We start from the raw sequence: 26,266 nt of genomic DNA on the forward strand, positions 1-26,266 counted from the left end.
AGAGGCAATATCCCAGCACCTACCAAAGCCAATCCTAAGCAGAATATATTTTGAATTATCTTGTGTTTGATTTTACTTTCATTTGTATTTGATTTGAATTTTATGTGTGTAAGTTTGCAGCGATGACGTTCTTAATATTTGTCTTTTTCTAATGCATTTCCTCTACTTGAATATTCTTTTTCATGTGAGTGTGTTTATGCTTAATTTATATTTAAGTATATTTCTTTCAACTTTCTTTTATATTTTCGGCTCTGATGACTGAAAAAGCTTTTCCTAAATTGAAGCAATAATGATGTTCATCACTACTATTGTATTTATCTTCATATTTAAACCTATTCCTTATACATACATACATACATAGATTCATACATATATATATATATATATATGTGTGTGTATGTATGAATATGTATTTATATACATATGCATAATCTAAATCTCCAAGAGGAATGACTTAAACAAAAGGCTCCAAGTCTGAACTTTCGATTCTCTCTCTCTCTCGCTCTCTCTCTCTCTCTCTCTCTCTCTCTCTCTCTCTCTCTCTCTCTCTCTCTCTCTCGGGGGACCCAGAGTAATCATGGACTAAAATAATAAAAACCCAGAACGAGTTTTGCAACCCGATCTGTTCAGAGCGAATCTCCGGCAGGCGACGCCCGGCGCCCTTGACGACCCCGACCAGAGGCGGGCGTTTCTCTAAGTGCTAACTGCCGTGATTAGTATAATGCAACGCGAATTCATTGCGTGCAATGGCCGCACTGCACTGATGGTGCTTATAGTGAGGCCGGCGGAAGCGCCAGGGAAAAGGTAGTGATGAGACACTGCATCACCATCATTGCCCTCCATCGAGTGTCCCCCGTGCGCCTCCGCTCGCGCGCGCGCGAAAGGGCAAGACTACGATCACCTCTCACGATTAAAATCAACCGTAAGGTAAGGATTTACAAAGGCGAAAGCGGCACCCGAGGTCGCCTCGTTGCATGCGCCCCTTAGACGCAACAGATTTGCAATCATCTATTCTCATTTCATTGTTTATTCAACACCTCGCCGTGACAGCCAATCAGGAGGGTGGACCGGCGGAGGGGGGCCGAGCGAGGCGGTCATTGGCTGCTTGCGCAGACAGGCCACGCCCCCTTTCCGAGCGGGAGCGAATCAGCGGCGCGCTTTGCCCAAGTGTTGCTCTCAGGTATTTAAGTTTCTCCATTGCAGGCTTCTTTGAAGTCTACGGGCGAATAAGTGTTAGCTACTTTCAAGTGAGGCTTTAAAGTGCTGTGACGTTTTTGACACTTGGACGGACGATTTTATCGGCTTATCTGAATCATAAAGGTGAGTTTATCATTTTAATAATAATAATAATAATAATAATAATAATAATAATGTTATTAATCTCTATATTTCTAGGGCGACAAAACGGAAAATTGTCGGTCATGAAATATCATTCCGATAATTATTATCTGCTGATAAATTTGGATTTAAAAATATTTTGAAATAGCCTTGTAAGTGTTTTTCTCTATATATCGAAAAATACATTTCTCACTTTAGCTTCCTATGCGTTGACGCACTGCCTATATAGGCTACATTTCTTTCCTGTTTACCTATATCTTACCCTTATTCATTTCCGCATGCATTATGTCTAAACTTGTATGTGTGTATTTATGTGTGTGTACATGCATACATACATACATACACACTGTACATACATATATATAATTATTTATATATGTCATATATATAAATATATATAATATATAAAATATGTATATATATTATTTATATATATATTATATAATATATATATATATATATATATATATATATATATATATATTATACATACATACATATATATATATATATATATATATATATATATATATATATATATATATATATATATATATATATATATATATATATATACATATATACATATATACATACATATACAGACACATATAAAACACATAAAGCACATATAACGGGGCACATGTGCCAAATTATAACATTCCTTTGCCATAGATTATTATAATTGAAAAAAAAATAAATAAAAATGACACCGATACAAATGGGCCTTTTTCAAGTTAAAGATATTTAGTTTATTTACGTCACTGCTGTTACTACTTCAAAATTAATTATTTTTCTTCCCGATACAGCTGTCAGCGGTGCTGTTCCTCTAATCCATTTCATTACTACTTATTCACTATCTTAATATATCCGCGATCTGAAGCAACTGTTTTTGCTTACGTTGATTGGTCGCGTTATTCACTACTTTCGATATTCTTTCTAATATCGTTATTATTACCCTCCAAGAGAATCGATATTTATATTTTCATAATTCTCACAAACGCGCTTAGATCAGTCGTTATCAATATTGTTTCGATAACAAACAAGTAAAAAATGCGCCGAAGTTTCTTCGGCGCAATCGTGTTTTCCGTACAGAGTATAATGCTGTATGAGACTCTCAGCCGTGGCCCATGAAACTTTCAGCCACGGGCCGGTGGTGGCCTGTCTTGTTGGCAACTATAGCGGTGCCAGAAGCACGATCATGGCTAACCCTAATCTTAAATTAAATAAAAACTACTGAGGCTAGAAGGCTGAAATTTAGTGTGTTTGATGCTTGGAGGGTGGATGATCAACATACCAATTTGCAGCCCTCTAGCCTCAGTAGTTTTTAAGATCTGAGGACGGACAGAAAAAAAGTGCGCACGGACAGGCAAATAGCCTTCTCAATAGCTTTCTTTTACAGAAAACTAAAACTAATTTAGAAACTAACATAAAAAAATAATTTCTCCATTCTTGTAAAGGATCTCCTCACATTTTCAAAATATATATTTCGTCATCCGTATTCTAAATCTAATTCCTTGTTATTTATCGCAATTCAATCGCGGATTTCATTTGTCAGAGTTGTATTTTTTTACAATTTAAATTATCACGTTGTAGTATAATGTTAAAGTATTTCTGGGTATGCTTATAAGAAGTAACCAATAACAAATATCTACCTTAATAACCTATAATAACCTATATTGTAATAATACCATCAGCACACATTATTCCAGCGTTACCATCGCATAATATTCCACTATCATACTGATAATATTTTATTATCACTACTCCCTAAATATTCAACCGCATCATTAACGCCCTGGAAACTGATACGGTATAATCAATAGTAAATGGTTCGACCGTACCATTAATACTCGGTATTAAAGTCCTACTATTTATACCGATAACGAAGTTTACCACAAATACTGGATATTCCGATGGTGCCATTAATTGCTTATTGCTCAAAATTACCATAATATCTGGTATTTCAATATTCCCGATATTACGTGTTTAATATTACAAAAATAAACGCCCAAAAATTACAAAGTTACTTTCCCATCACGCAAAACTTGCGTAATTCATGGTTATCAGGCTAATTACGCACTTACAAGAATGAAAAAAAGTCTCTCTCTCTCTCTCTCTCTGTGGCAGGATAGCGTTAATTACAATTAAGGGATACTGAAATATAATAAAAAAATAATAATAATAATAATAATAATAATAATAATAATAATAATAATAATAATAATAATAATAATAATAATGCTTCTATCATATAAAACGCCATTATGTATCAATATATTTTGTGTATAACACAGACAGTCTGCGGTAAACAGACTTCAAGTTTAATTATCACAAAATCTTGAACAAGCAAATGCACAGCAACATAGTGTACTTGACATATATGATTAATATGATGCAATCGCAAACATCACTTAAAAATATTGCCTTCAGTTTGAAGGGACAGGTGCACTATTCACAAGCATAACTGGGGAACCTTTCTCAGTTTCTACAGCTTTGGAAGATTTATATTAAATTTTTGACCAATAAAACAAATATTCATGATAGTTCAAGTTGGGGCAGACGGTAATCACCTCACCCAAGCGTACTCGAAGGAAAGTTACAATAATATTTCTTATTCTATTTTTCCTTTTTTAGTTTTCTGAAAAGAAAACTATTGAGATAGCTATTCGTCTGTCCGTCCGCACTTTTTTCTGTCCGCCCTGAGATCTTAAAAACTACTGAGGCTAGAGGGCTGCAAATTGGTATGCTGACCATCCACCCTCCGATCATCATACCGAATTGCAGCCCTCTAGTCTCAGTAGTTTTTATTTTATTTAAGGTTAAAAGTTAGCCATGTTCGTGCTTCTGGCAACGATATCGGCCAGGCCACCACCGGGCAGTGGTTAAAGTTTCATGGGCCGCGGCTCATACAGCATTGTACTGAGACCACCGAAAGATAGATCTATTTCCGGTGGCCTTGAGCATACGATGTACAGAAAACTCGATTGCGCCGAAGAAACTACGGCGCATTTTTTACTTGTTTTTTAAACTGTTCGGGTTCGCGAAGGGAGTTTCTGTTCCCCATGTGATGTTAATTTGAGTACCCTATTTCCACAAGTATAGGAAGTATTCGAAGTATGTTACATTTCTAAATTCTATTACTTCCATAAGTAATTCGTCATGCCAAAATTTAGGAGGGGGCCAGTCCTCGTCCCCTGCCATACCCTGATATGCCCGCGGCAGCACGTGAACTTGAGTGACAACTGAACGACTACTAAATCGGTACCAAAGTACTGACAGAACTGTAAGCGAGAATGGCATAGGAAATTATGATATAATATTTGTATTTCTTGCCGTTTATATTCAGTACCAAACACACTTATTCCAAGACGACAACTTTTTTCAATATCATTTTGGAAAATATAAACTGAAACTTTACACTGATGACAGATACCTTATTCTGTTTTAGAGGTTAATAAAGGCATGCTTGGAAAAAAAAAATTAAATTTTTTTCTTTAAAAATGACTGTTACAGGAACAAATACATAACGATTTAACTTTTGTAATATATCATAAAAAACAAACTGTCTGTGAAGGGGAATTTCCCATTCTCACAAATAAAACTAAGAGAGCTCAAAATGTTTGTCAGTAATAATAATAATAATAATAATAATAATAATAATAATAATAATAATAATAATAATAATAATAATCTGTAATAATAAAATCCGTGTGGATCTTGTTTGTCCGCCCCGGGTGCAGGCGGGGTAGGTAGGAGATCGGGAGGGTTTAGGGGAGACATGACGGGCAGCGCCGGGTTCCAGCGCAGCGTAGCGCACTTCATCAAGCTCGTAATAATAATGATTGTGTAAATGTAGAGGCCGATGTGACGGAAAACCTAATGCGATTACGTATCCCACATGGGATGGAAAAAAAAAATACAAAAAAAAGAAGGAAAAAGAGGGGTACCAATTCTGTAGAATTTAAGATAGTAAGAGTCAGGTGAAAAAGGAATAAAATAACAAAGACTGGCAGTAGGAGGAAAGTAATAAACAACCCCTATAAATTGTCGTATGGGAGATGTTATTCAAGTAATAAAAAATAGCTTTTGTACTTACAGACGCAAAATAGAAAGATATCCTAAAAAAAAGCATATAAAGGTACTAAATAGAAATTTTAATAAAAGGTAACGAGATTTTAATTACAGTACTGCAAATATAATAAGCAAAATTAATTTTGCCTACCTGGTAAGTGTCAAACAGGTAATCAATGGAGAAGCCATATCTCAGCTCACCGTTCATTCCTTTCTCTTCTTATGGAAAACACGAAATAAAGTGAAAAATAAAAAAAATGTATTTCAATTTCGTTTGGATGGGAAATAGGCGCAAAAAAATAAAATAAAATAAAAAATGCGCCGAAAATTCTTTGGCGCAATCGAGTTTTCTGTGCAGCATATAATGCTGTATGAAACTCTCAGCCACGGCCCATGAAACTCTCAGCCACGACCACGGCCCATGAAACTCTCAGACGCAGCCCATGAAACTCAGCCATGGTCCTGTGGTGGCCTCAGCCACGGCCCATGAAACTCAGCCACGTCAGGTGGTGGCCTGTGTCGTTGGTACCTATAGCGGTGCCAGAAGTACGATTATGGCTAACTTTAACTTTAAATAAAATAAAAACTACCGAGGCTAGAGGGCTGCAATTTGGTATGTTTGATATTTGGAGGGTGGATGATCAACATGCCAATTTGCAGCCCTCTAGCCTTAGAAGTCTTTAATCTCTAAGGGCGGACAGAAAAAGTGCGGACGGACAGACAAAGCCGGCACAATAGTTTTCTTTTACAGAAAACTAAAAAAACAAAGAAGTCTATTAGCGCTTCTTAGGTCTTTGCATTTCATACCCAACACAATGCGATATGAAGCAATTCCCCAGAAAATAATTAAAAACATTCCGATCAATTTTGCTTCATTCATGCTAAAGGAAGCGTCTAAATTTTACGTTAATCCAAACTTTCTTATTTTCCTTTTTATCCACATTCTTAAGTTTAGTCGCGTTGATGAAATATAAAGTGACTAAAATGATTCTAGATAAATGAAGCGCATTTACTAATTTAAAAAGCTTGCTTATCACTAGATTCAACAACAATTGATCCGAAAAAAAAAAACATTTGATTAAGATTAAGAGATTTACTCATCCTAGAAATCCATTTCTTCGGAACCTTATACTAAAATATATTAAAATCATATTCCACCTAAAGATATTAGGATTTTGCTAAAAAAAAAAAAAAGTGCTTTGTCTTTTTTGGACATTTCCTAGATAGTGAACCCCAGGGGTTTTCGGGGTCGTTATCTAGAGCTAGTATTTCTTGGGGGTCACTATCTTTATGATATTTACAATCTTTTGTTTATATGTTTTGACGGTCATCCCTAACGGCCTTGTTCTAAACACACCGCAAAGATGCATACATACTGGGTTAAAATCCTTGGGGGTCACTAAGAAAGATTCGTCTTTTTACACACATTTAGGCTTAATAAATAAAAAGGTGTTTTTTTTATTAAAAGCACCCATTTTTATTTACTGATTAACTTTTTTTTATTAAAAAGTTAATCAAAATAGATAAAAAAAATGTTCAGTATCGTTAAAATGTCCAATATGCCATATTAAAAAAAAATTAGGCACCTTTAACAGATCTGACTGACATTTCCCAAGCTATGATATATAGGGAGGGTTGGAGTCCGAAAGGGTACCCGCCCGTAGCACATGCACTTTCACAAATTATGAAATAAGCCGTTCAGTGACTTAGAAACACCTGGAAAAGGCTCTTTAAAAACAGCGACCCCGACTAGGGATTAGGTTGGGAAGAAGAAAAGCATTTTTGATTTACTATTTACTTGACGGCTCGCGAGAAAGAAAGTGAATGAAATATTCATCTCATTCATTTGACACAGAAATTCACTTAACCGAAATTGTAGGTATTCATTTTGCTAATAAGTTGTGCATGTGAAATAAAAAAACTAAGATTTTAAAGATAAGCCTCTTATAATAATTATTAAATAAAAACAATTTCCTAAAATAAAATGACGCGTTTTGCAGCCTTTAAAGCATTGTCAATTGCCAGTTCTTAAAAATGAAAGGCATTCATTTATTTAAAAAGCTAGTATATACAGTATATAATTTCCAGTAACAAGTGATTCAAACTAAGACATTTCATTAAAATTTAACACAATCTGCAAATATTTTCTTTGGAAATTCATATAAAAAATATTAACATAATTTCTTAAAAAAAATCAATGCAATCCATAAATTTTTTCTCTGGAAATTTATATAAAAAATATTAAAATCTTTTCATTAAAAAAATTAATGCAGTCCATAAATTTTTTTATTTGGAAATTTATATAAAAATATTAAAATTTTTTCATTAAAAAAATTAATGCAGTCCATAAATTTTTTTATTTGGAAATTTATATAAAAATATTAAAATCATTTCAACACAAGAACTGACGCAATCCATAAAATTTTTCTTTGGAAATTTATGCAAAAAATATCAAAAACTCATTAAAAAAATTAATGCAATCCATAATTTTTTTCTTTGGAAATTTATATAAAAACTAAAAACATTTCATTAAAAAAATCAACGCAATCCACAAAATTTTTCCTTGGAAATTCACGTAAAAAATATTATAATAATTACATTAAAACAATTAATTCAATCCCCAAAATTTCTGTCTATATAAATAATATCAAAATCACATCCCATCGGCAAAATTATGCTTTTACTAAAAAAAAAATGCTGTATCTTTTATCTCTTTCAATTTTCTATGAAATAAAAAATAATAAAATAAAAAAATACGGTCCTTTATATTTCATTAGAAAAAGGCTGGGCAAAAAAAAGCGTCTCATTCTTGAAAAAATAATTGAATGTCTTTACTGATAAAATATTCACTTATTTTTTCAAAAAAGAAATCCTTTTTTTCACCCAGTTTTTTTCCAATGAAACATAAGATACCTCATCTTATTTTTGCTTCAGTAAATATTTTTTATCTTTTTCTGTTGGGGAACATGTTTACTTCCTTTTGGGTAAATTTAAAAAAAAAATAAAACCTATTTTTACTTTGTTAAATGCTGTAAATTTGTCCAAAGCGGATTCATAATATCACTGTTTTTTTATTAGAAAATTAATAATAAAGCATTTTTTGCAAAAGCGCAATTTTTTCCACCAGAGTAAGACTTTAATATTTTCTTTATAAATTCCCAGAGAAAAAAGATTTATGGTTTGTGTTAATTTTTTTAATGAAACGATTTTAATAATTTATTTATATAAATTCCTAGGAAAAAGATTTAAAGACTGCGTTAATTTTTTTTAATGAAATTATGTTAATTATTTATTTTACATAAATTTCCTGAGATTAAAGTTTGATAGACTGAGTTCACTTTTTTAATGAAACATTTCAAAAATTTATTTTATATAAATTCCCGGAGAAAAAAAGATTTAGAGATTGCATTAAATTTTTTTACTGAAACGATTTTAATATATTTTATGTAAATTTCCAGAGAAAAAAATTTAAAGCCGCGCTGTCCTCTTCGCATCGAAAATTGAATAGAATTGAATACAGAATTTAGGCCAAAGGCCAAGCACTGGGACTTATGAGGTCATTCAGCGCTGAAACGGAAATTGAGAGTAAAAGGTTTGAAAGGTGTGACAGGAAGAAAACCTCGCAGATGCACTATGAATCAATTGTTAGGAAAAGGTGGAGAGTAAGATGGAAGAGAATATAAAAGGAGGTACAGTAAAAGGAACGAAAGGAGGCTGCAGCTAGAGGCCATCGAAAAAGGCAGGAAACGTCCCATAATTTCGAAAGAATGAAAGCATTTAGAGATGACAAAAACGCGCGCTTTAATACGGGCCTAATCCCGCATGACAGATGACGTCCAACCGGAGAGCCGCGGGTACGGAGCGCCCTCTCTCTCTTTCTCTCTCTCTTCTTTTTTTTCTCCAAAAGAGATGAAAAATGATTCGTCGTGGAGAAAAATGACGAAATGCAATTATCCGGGTCTCCTTGGTTCTTCCATGATGCTTACGATTTCACTTTTGTTTAGGTATGCATTTTCAGGGTAGGGAGACAGGAATATTCAGTGTTACTTGCAGGGGGTGTCAAGGGGGGCAGAGCCCCTGGCCAAGTCAGGGCACGGCGCCCTAAGTTAAGTCAGGAAGGTAGGGTCTGGTTAGGTCAGGAAACGACGTTCTGGGAAAGGTTAGGATTTCTCCAGGACTATCAAAAACCGCCGAACTGTCGCTAAAGAATAGCCAGGGAAACCTGGTGCGTATTTTCTTTAGATTTCCTATCTTTTTTTAAAAAGATTTTTGTTCTTTATTCAAGAGAATTCTTGGGAAATGTTTCCTAGGAATCCTGTCTTTTTTTTCATTATTAAGCTTGAAAGCAAGTTCAGAATTTGGACAATAAATAGCTGAACTTCAGGGCAATTTAAATAACTTGGTAAATCCAAATAGCAACGAGTGAATGTCTTTTCTACAATCCAAAAATGGTTTTTGCTGAAGTGGAACTTTAATTTCAACCGTTACCATTATTTGGACTTAAAAATATAGTTTTCCCATCTTTTAATGTGCGCTTTGAACATTTCTGACGATCTTTTCGTTGGCAAATAACCTAACCAACCACACCTAACCTAGGTTAACCTAACCTAGAACACGTGGTCTTTAGCCCACTGCATGACATTAGTTTGGAAACATTCCGTGAACTTACCTCAATCTGAATTAGAACTATCAATGGGATTAGGGTCCTTGCATTGTACTCGTTTTGCGGTTTCCCGCCCCCCAAAATCATCGGTTTCCCAATGTGGTCCCCTAAGTTGAAGGATATAAGGGTGAGGTCCACTATCTCTGAAAGGACTCATTTTTGAACGGAATAAGTGTCAGAAACGTTCAAAGTACACACTGAAACATAGGGAAATGACATTTTCAAGTCCATATTACGATAATGGTATAAAGGGAAGTTTTGCCCCTCACCCCCATTCCTCCTTGTTTGACCAAAACAATAATTTTCTCCTTATTCCACCTTCACACGCCACACATCTCTCATCTAACTCACAAGTCTGGCCTAGGCTATACAGCCCTCACAGTGGGACTAACCATCATACTTTAATTCAGACAATTTATCGCAGCAATTCTTTGCTTTACAAATCCTAATTGATCTCCCTGACGATGGCTCTGTACTAAGAAACAAGTCAACAACAGACCAAAACTAATCGGACTGAATTTAACTCAATTTAGAATTTAGGCCAAAGGGCAAGAACTGGGACCTATGAAGTTATTCAGCGTTGAAACGGAAATTGACAGTAAGAAGGTTTGAAAGGTGTAACGGGAGAAAAACCTCGCAGTTGCACTATGAATCGATTGTTAGCAGAGGGTGGAAAGTAAGATGGAAGAAGAGAATATGAAGGGAGGTACAGTAAAAGAAATATTAGGGTTGCAGCTAGGAGCCGAAGAGACGCTGCAAAGAACCTTAAGTTTTGTCTACAGTGCATTGCATGAGGTGCACTGACAGCACTACCCCACTACCGGGGCTGAAGCGTCACAGTTTCATTGGATATTTCTGGGAAACTGATACAATAATAATATTTGTGCAAATGTCTGATCCTTTTTCCTGATTTTATTTAATGAAGACAGCGCTAAAAATCTTATTTCTGATTTTTATTTAGCAAAGAAAAGGGGATGGTTATGTTCTACAGCATGTTATGGTGATTTTCATTCTGGCATGGTTTTTTCTCTGATCTTTTAGTTGCTATAGAGTTATATTACGAGACAAAACAGGCTCAATATTTTTACGCTGTTGGTGTAGAATATCTAATAAAACACTCATTATCAATTCTTCTCTCCCTCTTAAATTTTTATATCATAATAATTTGTTAAGTCACTTCATAATGGTGAATAGGATACGGGTATGTCAAAATTCCTTTATTGCCTGGCTGACGGGAGATAAAAAAAACACAAAATTATACACTTACATTCTAAAATCCTCCTTTGAAGGGTAAACACAGCCACACGTTTTTCTTTCAGTTAGGACGAAAAAACCGCTCTTCCCTTACTAATTTTTTGTTCGATTTTTCTACCGTCAATACATACTTATAGTAGGTCGATGCTTTTTTTCTTTATTGTCTCAGTAAATTGAATACGGTAGGGAGTCTCCGTAGATTTTCTGTAAATTTCCGCTTTTCCGTTAATGAAAATTTCTTTTTAAGTTTCTGTAAAAGAAAACTATTGTGCCCGGCTTTGTCTGTCCGTCCGCACTTTTTCTGTCCGTCCTCAGATCTTAAAAAACTACTGAGGCTAGAGGGCTGCAAATTGGTATGTTGGTCATCCACTCTACAAGCATCAAACATACCAAATTGCAGCCCTCTAGCCTCAGTAGTTTTTATTTTATTTAAGGTTAAATTTAGCCATACTCGTGCTTATGGCAACGATATAGGACAGGCCACCACCGGGCCGTGGTTAAAGTTTCATTGGCCGCGGCTCATACAGCATTATACCGAGACCACCTAAAGAGATATCTATTTTCGGTGACCTTGATTATACGCTGTAGCGGCTGTACAGAAAACTAGATTGCACCAAAGAATTTTCGGTGCATTTTTTACTTGTTTCATTTCTCTTTACTGGCTGTCAACTACAACTTGCCAAGACTCGCTACTATCACTCTTTCTCCTCTGTTGAACGGCACCGGAGGGTTTAAAGATATTTGTAATCCTACCTCTTGAACTTTTCATGTTCTGACCATATGGAATATAGAATTTAGGCCAAAGAACAAGCACTGGGACCTTAGAGGTCATTCAGCGCTGAAAGAGAAATTGACAGCAAGAAGGTTTGAAAGGTGCAACAGGAGGAAAACCTCACAGGTGCACTTTGAAACAATTGTTAGAGTGGGTGGAAAGTCAGATGTAAGAAAGAATTTGAACGGAGGTACAGTACAAGGAATGAGAGAGGTTGTAGCTAGGAGACGAAGAGAAGCTGCAAAGACCCTTAACTAATGTCTACAGTGCACCACATGAGGTACACTGACGGAACTAACCCCCTACGGAAATTTCTGACCATAATTTCACTTTCGTACCATTATTTTTACTCATTCAACTCTTGACAATTATTTTTTAATTAAAATCACTGAAGAACACTTACTTGCCAATCTGTGAGCAAGAGCCCGTGCTGGCATAACGCAAAATTTACTCATAAAAATCAACAAAAATAATGATATAGTCTTATCTCGTCTTTCGGAGAGAACATGCTCAGTAGAGCCTCAACGGACCATAGCCTAGAATAATACTAATGACAATTTTACCCTAAAGAAGGAAAACTCCTAGAAACATGAAAGACATATTTAAATTACCAGCGTAGTTACTTTATAAGTGTTTTTGTGCATTCTTCCTACATAAAACTATACTAGTGTGCAAGTAGTCTCCTCTCGAAAGAATGAGGAAAAACGACATATATTCCTTTATATCAAATGCTATTTTGCTTTTACTCCTTGCAAATTTATTTCACGACACACACACGCACAACACACACACGCACACACACACGCACGCACGCACACACACACACACACACACACACACACACATATATATATATATATATATATATATATATATATATATATATATATATATATATACATATATTTTAACGTACGGCTTTTGCTCTTTTAGAAAGGGCGATGTCGGAAGGGTATACAGCCCACTGGTTTCTTAGCAAGTGTTTAGGGGTAAAGTTACTTGACCCACACCCTTTTTCTTGACCCCAGCGGAATCTGGACCTGTCCAAAAGCTGGTTGGACTAGTAGGCAATAGACTGGGAAGTGAACTCAGTCCCTGCAGCCGTGAACCTTACCACTATATCGCTGAGCCACAGTACTTTCTGCTCAATCATAGTAACTTCTGCTCGCAGTGAGGGCAGGTCAGTGCTTCAGTGGAAATTCGCCTGTAACACAACTGAGCTACCTTAAGCCATCCTGCACAATATATATAAATATATATATGTGTATATATATATATATATATATATATATATATATATATATATATATATATATATATATATCAGTCGTCTTCAATTCACCTACGATGTGGTAGGAACCAAGGTTTAGGAAGAGAAGTCCTCATTCTCGGTAGTGGCCACTGCCTTGTTTTTCCTCCAAGGCCGCTCCTTTCAGGAGAAACGGCTTGCTGTTTTATAATAATTTTCTTGCCTAGAATAAACTGCGCTTCACCCGTCATTCCTTCCTTCATTAATCCCATTTCAAGTCTGGTTGGAGAGTATCAGCAACTAAAAACATTCCGATAATATAAAACTATGCTGAAAACTTCCAATTTACTTTCAGTGTCAAGGGCCCATCACAAGGAATGGAAAACAATTCAAAATGCAGCTCTCAGAAGCACAATACCTTGGATCTGTCCAACCATCAATACGTCAACTTACAGTCTTCTGTAAAACACGAGAAAAATAAAACAGATTTATAATTAGATTCCATTCAATCAAATATTGAGGATCTTTCCTAGATAGTGAACCCAAACAAAGTTCGTGGGTCGTTATCTAGGACTGATATTTCTTGGGGGTCATTATCTTTACGATATTTACAGTCTTTTGTTTATGTTTTTGCGGTCATCCCCACCGGGCTTGTACTAAACACGCCGCAAAGGTGGACTCATACCGGTTTGAAACCTTTGGCGGTCACTGTCTAGGAAAGATCCAATATTGAGTAGAATAGACAAATGTAATTAATTATTACTGTACATTTTAGTTCAAGTCAGCAGAATTTAGAAATAAGGCAGTTGCCGTTTTTCCTTATATAGGATTACTACCTATTAGAACCTAGTGGACCAAATGATATGCATTAAAAATATGGACTTTGACATTTTTTCCACTACACTAAGTTGCTTTAATTTTAATGTCATACATTCAAAATTTATGAGATATTCCACTCCTGTTTATTACAACTTATCCATAATATCTTCCAGTGTCTAGCCATCTTTACGTTACCATACGGACTGATAATAAGTCAATTACTTTTTCCAGGAAAATAACGAAGATCATTCGACTGCATGGATACCGAAAAGGAAGACTTCCAACGGAAACATCTAAGAAAATTCACTCCACAGCTCTCCTAGTAATGTCTTTGACGCCTCCCAAGCTGCCCACAGCCCCCGCAGTGGAAAACCAAAAGCTCACGAGGTGCAGCCCCTCGCACCTGGACAAGAAACCTCACATCTCGCCTCCTGTCCTGAACTGTGATGACTCAGATCCGACAGAAGAGAACCACTACCAGAAACCCGAAGTCACCAAGCAGCTTGAGAGTGACTCCGTGACGTCACAATCTGATGACGTCCCATCTGGCATTCGTGAAAATCCCTCGCCGACGAGGCACCCCGGGCCAGAGAAGGAGCTGAATGACCAGAAAGGACACGACAACCCTTACCACCACCTGACGAAACCACCCGCCGGCACCGGGGCGGCTTCTCCGGGCGACAGATTCCCTCCCGGCTCGCAGCAACCAGCCGGCCACTTCCGTACGGGAGACGGGGGAACGTTCCCGTGCAAGCCGGAGATGGCTCTCCCTCGCTTCGCCAAGATCGAGCCTTTACGGCCCTCCACTTCTCCCGTTCACCATTCGGATAGTACGGAGGTATCTCCTGCGTCAGATATCGCGGGATACACTTCCTCAGCCGCCACGTACGGATCGACAACGACTTCCAGTTCGTCCTACCTGAACCACGACGCTAATTCTCTGGTCGTCAATACGACCGCTGCCAGTTCTGCCGATGGATCTCACGATGCGGGGATACGCAGGTTGGTCGAGTGGTAAATCCCACATTTCCTTTACTGCACGGTCTCCTATCAATATACTGCATGGACATGCTTATATGTAATTCAAGTATAACGTCATGACAGGTATATTTTCAGATATCATCTTAATCTTCTCGTTGTTATTTTTTTATATCAATAACCTAGTTAGGGAACTTCTAAAACGCACTGATAAATGCTCGGATATAATTCCAATATAACTCAGTCTCTCAACAAAAAAAAATTTAAGTATCTAATTATTGAAAATTCCCCAAGTAAAATTTATATAGCTTAGTATGATGAACATTTTTACACATTTTTAACGTCAAAAATCTGTTTACTGATGGTACCTCACCTTGCAGTGAATTATTTTACTTTATCCTTGTTCTTAATTATTCCTTCAATTGTTAATGCGGTCCCCTGGAGTTATATGAAATTCTTTAATGACTTCAGCTAATTATATATATATATATATATATATATTATATATATATATATATATATATATATATATATATATATATATATATATATATATATATATATATATATATATATATATATATATATATATGTGTGTGTGTGTGTGTGTGAGTGCATAACGGACGAAGACAATTGCTGATTACAGATATAGAGATTTATTATTACAGTATTACTTTACTTCAGGTGTCAGTGACAACAGGAATTTCATTAATCTTTTTTTTAAAGGATGGGTAAAACCATTTACTTCATGGAAGCTAATATTCCTTGCTACTGGTTCACTCAAACACTGACTACAACAGCAGGATTTATTATAAATGACAAGTCATCATTATTAGATTATGTCAGAAAACTGTGGCAAACCCTCAGACAGTTTCGAGGGGGGCTGCATACCCTGCTTTTATTGGTCATATGCTTTGTATTTTCTCTCCTCTTCTCTTATACGTTATTAGACATGTGTGAAAGGTGCCGGAGGGAGAGAACTACCAGGATAATGCCTTTGATATTATTATTATTATTATTATTATTATTATTATTTTGTAAATAAAATGGCTGCATTTTGCGAATTGATTTTCGCAAAATGCAGCCATTTTATTCAACAAAACTTGCCTCAAAGAGGGGTCTTCTTCCTTCGTATTATTATTATTATTATTATTATTATTATTATTATTATTATTATTATTATTATTATTATTATTATTATTATTATTATTATTATTTTGTAAATAAAATGGCTGCATTTTGCGAATTGATTTTCGCAAAATGCAGCCATTTTATTCAACAAAACTTGCCTCAAAGAGGGTCTTCTTCCTTCGTATTATTATTATTATTATTATTATTATTATTATTATTATTATTATTATTATCATTATTATTATTATTCAGAAGCTGAAACCTACTCATATGGAACATGCCCACCAAAGGGGGCCACTGACTTGAAATTCAAGCTTCCAAAGAATATTATGGTGTTCATTAGGAAGTAGTAAGAGGAGTTAAATGGAAGTACAGAAGAAGAGACACAACTTATGAAAAAAATAATAAATTAACAAACATAAAAATGTATTAAAATGCAAGGGGGATAGTATAAGGGTCGTACTGTATTAACTAATCTTTCTTTATTACTGTCAAAATTTTCTCTTTGTATTAACTGTTTCCTGAAATCACATGTCCCCCTGATAACTGTCTCCTTAATATCTACTTGCAGTAGATAATATATAATAAACAGAGAGAGAGAGAGAGAAGCGATTTTGCGAACTTGTCCTTTCAGCAAATGTGAAATTGTGGTGTTAGTGTACAGTACTTTACTCCCTTACCATTATGTTGTGAAAACTGTCATCCTAGTAAAGCAACTGGCAGAAATTCCCAAGAAATATGACTGATTTTTCCGTCATGGAATATATAATATTCCTATCGACTTTGATAAATAAAGTAGAGATGGTTCATATGTCACACACACACACACACACACACACACACACACACACACATATATATATATATATATATATATATATATATATATATATATATATATATTAGGTGTGTGTGTGTTTGTATTGAGATTAACTGTTTGTGTAGCATATATGGCATAAGAAAACTCATCGATACGATGAGAAATATGGAGATGCGCAAAAGAGTGGTGGAAACTTTAGCGTTGGTGAAAAAGATGAATCGGAGTATGTATGGCCCATTACTATAGTGTCACCGGAAATAATGAGTAAAAAGTCGCAATACTGTAAATGGGACTGTGTATTTTTCTAAAATACAAAAAGGGTTAAAAAAAGGGGATAGAGACTGTTTTTGTATTTTGGAAAAATACAGTCTCTCATTTACATTATTGTGCCTTTTTGCTCATGAGTCGGAGTGTTTTGAGATTTTTTAGGTGACGATAGATTAGTGAACAGAGCGATAATACAGAAGTGCTGAGGGCAAGAGGAGAGGAAGACTAAAAAAAAAAAAAATAACTTTGATAAACGAAGCTGAAAAAAGTACTGGAAAAGGAGGGGGTTAATATACAGGAAGCGCGAGTGTGTGTGTGGTAAGTGTAACGTGGCTTGACGTGCTGCTGATGATCATTCTCATTCTGCACTGGTTTTCGAAGCAACTAATGCTGAGGACGTTTTACTGCAAGACGGGATTTGTCCACGACTCAGCAGTTAAAGTGTGAATGTGACACGGACAAGTGTTTATTTCTATGGATTTATTCCTTGTCAGAGGAAACCGCTTAATGTGAAATATAACACTCTCTCTCTCTCTCTCTCTCTCTATATATATATATATATGTATATATATATATATATATATATATATATATATATATATATATATATATATATATATATATATGAACAAAGCTCGTATAATCATCACGTTTTCAAATTTTGCGTGATTTAAAATCAAATATATATATATATCACTTAGCAGGTAAGAAACGATTGAATGGAAGATTAAGACTAATAATAAAGGTAACAGAAGCATGGACGAAAGAAGGAGAATAACTAGCATTATTAACTGCAGGTACAGGACGGCCTTCACAAGGGAACAGGTGTCACGTCTCGAGAGAGAGTTCCTGCGGGAGAATTACGTCAGTAGACCCCGGAGGTGCGAACTAGCAGCCGAGCTACACTTACCAGAAGCAACTATAAAGGTAAAACAAAATATGATGCCCTGTTATTTATGAATATTAGCAAACATTGTAGGTGTAATGCTACATAGGATACACCTTCAAACTGCACTCATGTCAACTGCAACGAAGTTGATTAAAGATGAGATGAATTTCAAAAACATAAGTTCTGGTATGCAAATTCTCTGTTGCGTGCCGCTCTTGAAATCTAATATGACATCGCTTAAGGAGATCAAATTCTGGTTTCCGTCTTTTCGTCTACGTTATATTAACCGACAGAAGTATCAAGGTGTTGCATTTAGTTGTTTTAAGCCTAAGTGTGACTATGCAACCAATGTTCTCAAAACTTGGGATGTGTCATGGGTTCGGTAACTTGGCTTTCTCAAGTCCTTTGCTGAGAATGCACTGAAGCATTCTTTTTTTACTACTAGCCTGAAAATCGTGGAAATGGTCTTTTCCTTGTTTCCTAAGGATGAGTGGACATTCAGAATAATAATATTTATAATAACAGTATTAATAAAACACTTTGACATTATTGTGCTCTCTTTTGTTATTGGTCTTTCTTGTGCGGTATTGAGATTCACGTCGCTGGTTGGAATCGTTGCTTATAATGGTCTCCGGATGCTGATAAGAAATAGGAAAATCTCCTTAATGACATTCAGGAAAGGGCTGAGGCGCAATATATGTAATGCCTTCGAGATCTCAGGAACTGACTTGTCAGGTGCAACGACAATAATCTGGCCAGCGGAAATTAGGTCTCGTCTTGATGGAATGGTGCCATGAGTCACTCGTCCTACGTATACAAACTGTGGTATGGCCATGGGTTCCCCATTAGGACCCATATTCGCTGATATTTTCATGGGCTCCCTGGAGGAGCACTTGTTGGAGACTTGTCCTCTAAGTTACCATCCTTTATTTTACAGAGGGTACGTTGATGATACCTTCGCCCCTTTTTAAAACTAAATTTGATGCTGATAAGTCTTTGGACTATCAATCTGGCTCACCCAAATATTAAGTTCACTATAGAATACGAGGAAGATAACCAATTTGCCTTTCTAGATATTTTAATTTCTCGACAACAGCTTGGTTTTAGCACATCAGTTTTCAGAAAAAAGACCTTTACAGGTCTTGGTACCCATTTTTATAGTCATTATTTTTTTTAACTTTAAATTAAATTCAGTTTCTACTCTTGCATCGAGCATTTTCATTAACTCCCTGCTGGAACCCGTTTCACCTCGAAATAGAATCTTTATATAAGTATTTTAGTGATAATTGCTTTCCTGTCTCTTTGCTTCACAGGGATGTTTTTAAATTTCTTAACGAAGTTTTTATCCCCATAGTTAACCTTCCTTTGATTTTTGATGAGTACTTATACAAAAAATTACGAGGTCTTATTTCCAATTAGGCTCCTGCCATTAAACTGAATATCATAATATCATTCCCATTAATCCAGTTACAATCATAAGTCCTTTGCAAATTTAAAGACAGCCTTTGTCTCTTGATGACCTCAGGTGTCTTATATAAATTCGATTGCCCTAGATATAGTCTGGGGACTGACATGGGATCGACATTGACGTTGTTAAAGGTGCGAATCGATTGTCATAGGGGCTTCAGTTATCGAACTGGTGTCATGTTAAATAATCCTGACTTCTCTAATATCCGAGACCATGCAAAAAATTGCAAACGTAATATCCAGTACAATTGCAGTTCCCGCAATTAAATGGCCCAGTCTTCTTCAGCATCTTTGTAGTAGCCTATACGTCTCGCGAGTTCTGCTGGTCTAGTTGTACTTCCATACAGTCCTTCTGTTCCCTTCTTCCTCGCTGATGGTTTGTTTCATTTCTTTTACCATAATATAGATTTTTGTAACATTTTCTCACTTTTTTAAAATCAATTAACACTAGTATTAATTTTATATTGGTTACTTTTTGGCTTGAGAATGAGACGTTAGTCTTGATTTGTCGCGGCATATGTTTTTAATAAAACATCTTAAAGACTTTTGGTATATGTCTTCTCCTCCGCAGATTTGGATTTAACACTGAGAGAGAGAGAGAGAGAGAGAGAGAGAGAGAGAGAGAGAGAGAGAGAGAGAGAGAGAGAGAGAGAGAGAGAGAGAGAGAGAGAGAGAGAATTGAAGCAATTTACACTTCTAAATCAGTATACCATAAATATAGTCTTTACCGTTTTCTTTCGCACTGGCTGAGTTCTCTGTAAAAGATTTAAGGCGTAACATCGATAGTTTTCTAAACCAAGCACAAACAACTCGCTCACACCCACACTGTTAGTTTCATTGGTATGATGATAAGTAATTGCTCTTCATACCATATTCCTAAATTTATTTGTTTTTCTGGATTAGGCTGATAGCCTTATACGATCCCACACTCGGTTACAAGAGCTCATATTTTGAATTCTTCGGTCACAACCAGTCAACAATATATATTTTACGACTCACGCAAATGAATTAATAAATACCTAACCGGAAAAAACCTGCATAATATCAGGAGAAATTAGATACATAAACTCAGATAATCTCTTCACTATTTTTTGCCTCTTCCCGTATTCCTAAATCTACAAACACTTCCTTCTGGCTCTATAATCCCATCGTCGAATTTTATACATATATTCACACATGCTTTCATTTGTGTATCGTTAACCCCAGTTCATTCTTCATAAGTTTTCTCCTTATATACTCATCAAAGGCACTTTCTTGATTACTACAGCAGCTAAATTCCAACACCCTCCCCCCAAGTCCCGCCCCTCCTCTCCAACCTGAACTTCCTTCTACCATAGCTTCCCCTTTAACCTTTAGATACTCCTCAACATCCCCCGTTAGAGGGGTAGTGCTGTCAGCGAACATCACGGGGTGCACTGTAGGCACTACTAAAAGTTCTTTGCAGCGTCCCTTCGGCCCCAAGTTGCAACCCCTTTCTTTCATTTTACTGTACCTCCTTTCATATTATCTTTCTTCCATCTTGCTATCCACCCTCCCCTAACAATTATTTCAAAGTGCAACTGCGAGGTTTTCCTCCTGTTACACCTTTCAAACAACCTACTCTCAGTTTTCCTTTCCAGCGCTGAATGACCTCATAGGTTCCAGGTGCTTGGCCTTTGGCCTAAACTCTATATTCCATTCCATACCATACCATACCATACCATCGTCTTAGCTCTCCTTTCTACCCTGAACTAATATAAAATCTACAAACTCTTTTCCAACTGTACTTGAAAGAAAGCTTTCCTTGGGAACCTTGCATCCCCTTTCCCAACACATTTCTCTTATTTAACTCTAGGAACTCCAGATCTGTCCACGCTGCCATCTCTTACTCTGTCAGTTACCATTGCATTTGAACTGAATTGAACTGAATATAGAATTTAGGCCAAATTCCAAGCACTGGGACCAATGAGGTCATTCAGTGCTGAAAACGGAAATTGACAGTAAAAGGTTTGAAAGGTGTAACAGGAGGAAAACCTCGCAGTTGCACGATGAATCAGTTGTAAGGAGAGGATGGAAAATAAGATGGAAGAAAGAGAATATGAATGAAGGAGGTACAATAAAAGGAAACCATTGCATTTGAATGTCCTAAAACAATCCCTTCGCGTTCTCCAAACCCGGTAAGGAATAGATTCAAACTCTTCCAGAAAATCTCTTTCACTGTCGTTCTTTTCAAACCACAGCATACAAACTCACTATTAAAACCTGCCATGATCAACCTTATCCCTACATATATCTTGAAGTAATGCAGTGATGGGAAATTTACTAAAGGCATCTAAGCAAAGCTCATGCTGGACATCGAAGCCTGGAAGGAGCCATCGCTCTTCGAATTCTGCAGTACGTGGTCATCCCGTCACTTTGCTGTGTCTCTCTGCAGTGGCCCTTGGATGGTTCCTTTATGGAAATTACCTAATGGGACCATGATAAGGGGAACCCATCCTTTCTCTATAGTACTGGGAGTATGCACTGTGTAATTTTGAATACATTTCTCACAAAATTTCCAGGACAGGGTTTATACGGTGCAGACTCTCAAACATTCCTAAATATGCCTTATACCGGCACAGCTAAGGGACATATCTGGGACAAATCGTTCACTATGAGGCAGAAGCATGAAACTTGGTACAGTTATTCACTGCCACCTACTACCATTTACAGATGTGAACTGAATTGAATTGAATGTAGAATTTAGGCCATAGGCCAGGCACTCGGAAACGGAAATTGACATTAAAAGGTTTGAAAAGTGTAACAGGAGGAAAACCTCGCAGTTACACTATGAAACAATTGTTATGAGAGGGTGGAAAGTAAGTTGAAGAAAGAGAATATGAAAGGAGGTACAGTAAAAGGAAAGAAAGGGGTTGTAGCTAGGGACCGACGGCACGCTGCAAAGAACCTTAAGTAATGCCTACAGTGCACCTCATGAGGTGCACTGATGGCACTAACCCCCTACGGAGATTTACAGATGTGGAACCCAGTCAGAAACGGTCCTTCGTGGCACTACAGGGCGGACATTCGTCCCACAGTACATTAGGTGAAAGTTTGGGAAACAAAAACATAGACAAGGGTATTTAACACCTTTTGTTCCAATGTCTTCGAATTGAGTACATTTAAGTATAAACACATTTATACATCCAGAGAATCATTTTTGCTGCATTCAAGATGGTCATTCGACCGCCATGCTGAAAACAATATCATGTTTAGGTCGACTGTAGTAAAAAAAAAAGTCTACTGTAGTAAAGAGGGAAGGTATGCTGGAAATATAGGAAGAAGTACATGTAACACTGTCACCGTCAAAATTCTAAGTTTGGTCAAAGAGAACTTTTTCCAGATCAGATTAACATCCACCCGCCATGTCGACGGCAGTGAATAGGATTCACCAAATTTCCTGAGAGATGGTCGTCAAACTTGGATCTCATATGATGAGCTACTAGATGATTCTAATTTCCTAAATGAACACACATAGTGCGTGAGGTTCCAGACTTGAAATTCGTCAGCTAGTCTATGAACAACAGTAACAGAATGACACTGAAGAATTCTAAATCCATTCGTCTTGGGAACAAGACATACAAGGGGCTGACTTCCATGATGAAGGAAACCCAGCTACATTCATGATGACGTGGAAGAGACAGGGCAATTCTATGGTGAATTCATTAGCAGAAAATATAAACAATCGAGTTTTCTGTATAGCGTATAATCAAGGCCACCGAAAACAGATCTATCTTTCGGTGGTCTCGGTATAATACTGTGTGAGCTGCGGCCATGAAACTTTAACCACGGCACGGTGGTGGCTTATCCTATAGCGTTGCCGGATGCACGATCATGGCTAACTTTAGCCTTAAATAAAATAAAAACTACTGATGCTAGAGGGCTGCAATTTGGTATGTTTGATGAGTGGAGGGTGGATGATCAACATACCAATGTGCAGCCCCCTAGCCTCAGTAGTTTTTAAGATCTGAGGGCGGACAGAAAACGTGCAGACGGACAGACAAAGCCAGCACAATAGTTTTCCTTTACAGAAAATTAAAAACACCATGCAAATAAGCCTTACCTCTCCTTAATTTCAAGGCTACGGGGGTTTTGAGCAGGGTGGGTGATGGAGGAAAGCAGCAAATTCCAGAAGACACAGCTCTTATTATCTTGGCTGCTCCCAAGATAATTCAATTATTATTATTATTATTATTTATTATTTCAGTGGATGAAACCTATTCACATGGAACAAGCACACCAAAGGGGCCACTGACTTGAAATTCAAGCTTCCAAAGAATGTTGGTTTCAACCTCCCATTGCAGACCCACACTGCAACAGTAACTGATCATGCTACAGAACCAGTGACTTTCCATCGCCCTGGGGGAGACGCGAACCCGTGACATCTGAGTGGCATGCCACGACGCTAACCACTATACCAGCGGACCATATTGAAAGACTGAAAACATCTCTGGCTGTGGAGAAGAGAATATTTTCGGAGAAATTTTAAGTCAGGCATTCACACATCCTCTGCACAAGCCTTAAATATCTTAAATATCAATAATATGCAAATAACAAGCATGACACTTGCTGGGTAAGAACATTCAAGCTGATATAGTACCAAGGAACCCAGAATAAATGAATAATATGAACAACAGAATGGAAAATAATAAAAGTGGTTACTTTTATCACAGCAAATTTTAAATTTTTTAAACAAAATTTTTCAAATCATATACATTCAAATAAATATACATACATACATACATATGCACACACAAACACACACACACTATATATATATATATATATATATATATATATATATATATATATATATATATATATATATATATATATATATGTGTGTGTGTGTGTGTGTGTGTGTGTGTGTGTATACAAATAAAACTCATGAATATGGAGTCCATTACAACTAGGGAATAACTTAAAGGGAATCATATGTAAGTGCATCTACCCAGACTGATGACTGAATACCCCAAGTTACTGTCACTCCCGTTCTCGAACAGGACTCCAAAGGTTCGATTCCTGAACAGGGTAGGCGCACTTATCATATACAATTCCCCTTTGTGTATTAGCCAATCCCAGGATCAAGTAACTTCGATATTTATATGTTATTTGTACCTTAAAAGCTCGTGTGTAAAATTAGTGATGAAAAATACACATACATGTACTTCAGACAAGTTCCACTAATTGTTTGCCTTCTACTTCAACAGGTGTGGTTCCAAAACCGCAGGATGAAGGACAAGCGCCAGAGGATGGCACTCGCCTGGCCCTACTGGGACTCTGCCCTGGCAGCCACCCTCCTCCACGCAACGCATCCCACTCCCCCGCTCTTGCATCCTTTGGGATCTCACACCCACCTCGCGCCCCACCTGCCAACCGCCCACTCGGTATCCTCCTTCCTGCCCTCTCACTTGGGGCTCAGCCATTTCCTCACTCCTCAGAGCTTCACTGCGGCAGCCACGCACCCCTCTCCCTCCCTGCCCATCAGGCCATACCCAACCCTCCTTCTCCACACGGTGCCACCCGCTGCCCAGCCCTTGCTAGCCAACCACGAACCTAGACCGACGCTGCCTCTGCCGAGGCATTGCTTGGCTGCTCTTCCTAGGCCGTGTCTCTGGGAGGAAGGCCGTCCTGTGGATATCTCCAGCAAGAATAACTATTCCTTATTCCCGGCGACTTTGGAAGCGACGAATGCCAGCAAAGATCTCGCGGCGTCGTCTCTGTCAATAGGAGGTTACCGGCAACAACAGAGCTCTTCTTCTCCTCTCCCGCCATCTGCAAAGGCCAGGGCGCATGCGTCATCCCCTCACGGTCGCCAACAACACTCGTTTTCACCCAGCGTCCCTCTTCACAAAGGGCCTCCTGCTCCTCCTTCGCCCCCGGGCACCAATGCCACAGTTCCTACCCACACCCAAGCATCCAGTGTCACCCGCCAAACACAGCCCTCCTCATCAGCTCCTCAACACACGCACTCCCACACCGTCACTCACCCACAGCGGTCACCAGATGTCCGCCGTTGACAAGCGAAGCATCTGGCTTAACATATATAAAAAAAAAAAACTGCGAATGAATTACCCAATAAACATCATACTGAAGTTGGCTGAAGTCTGAAAGGACAAAGAGGTCATACTGGTGTTGAATATCATTATGTTATCTAGTAAATAAAATGATGTTCGGAAGTAAACTTTGGCTTTGGTCTCTGGATTCACGTCGTTTTGAAATGCTTATTCTTCTCCTATGTGTGTTAATTTACTTTCCTCCTATATTTGTTAACTTACTTTCCTCCTATATATGTTAATTTACTTTCCTCCTATATATGTTAATTTACTTTCCTCCTATATATGTTAACTTACTTTCCTCCTATATTTGTTAACTTACTTTCCTCCTATATATGTTAAATTACTTTCCTCCTATATATGTTAACTTACTTTCCTCCTATATTTGTTAACTTACTTTCCTCCTATATTTGTTAACTTACTTTCTTCCCATATATGTTAACTTACTTTCCTCTTATATATGTTAACTTA

The 26,266-nt window shown here is 37.0% G+C and overlaps 1 protein-coding gene across 1 annotated transcript; it reads left to right on the forward strand.

Moving 5' to 3' along the window:
* Nucleotides 1-1,211: 1,211 nt before the first annotated feature.
* Nucleotides 1,212-25,923, forward strand: LOC136844672 (homeobox even-skipped homolog protein 1-like). Its single transcript, XM_067113924.1, has 4 exons — nucleotides 1,212-1,320; nucleotides 14,401-15,171; nucleotides 18,163-18,292; nucleotides 24,950-25,923. The coding sequence occupies exons 2-4, from the start codon at nucleotides 14,495-14,497 to the stop codon at nucleotides 25,757-25,759; spliced, it is 1,617 nt and encodes a 538-aa protein (XP_066970025.1). The 5' UTR covers nucleotides 1,212-1,320; nucleotides 14,401-14,494; the 3' UTR covers nucleotides 25,760-25,923.
* The last annotated feature ends 343 nt before the right edge of the window (nucleotides 25,924-26,266 follow it).

The sequence above is a fragment of the Macrobrachium rosenbergii genome, chromosome 13 (assembly GCF_040412425.1).
Source record: "Macrobrachium rosenbergii isolate ZJJX-2024 chromosome 13, ASM4041242v1, whole genome shotgun sequence".
NCBI lineage: Eukaryota > Metazoa > Arthropoda > Malacostraca > Decapoda > Palaemonidae > Macrobrachium > Macrobrachium rosenbergii.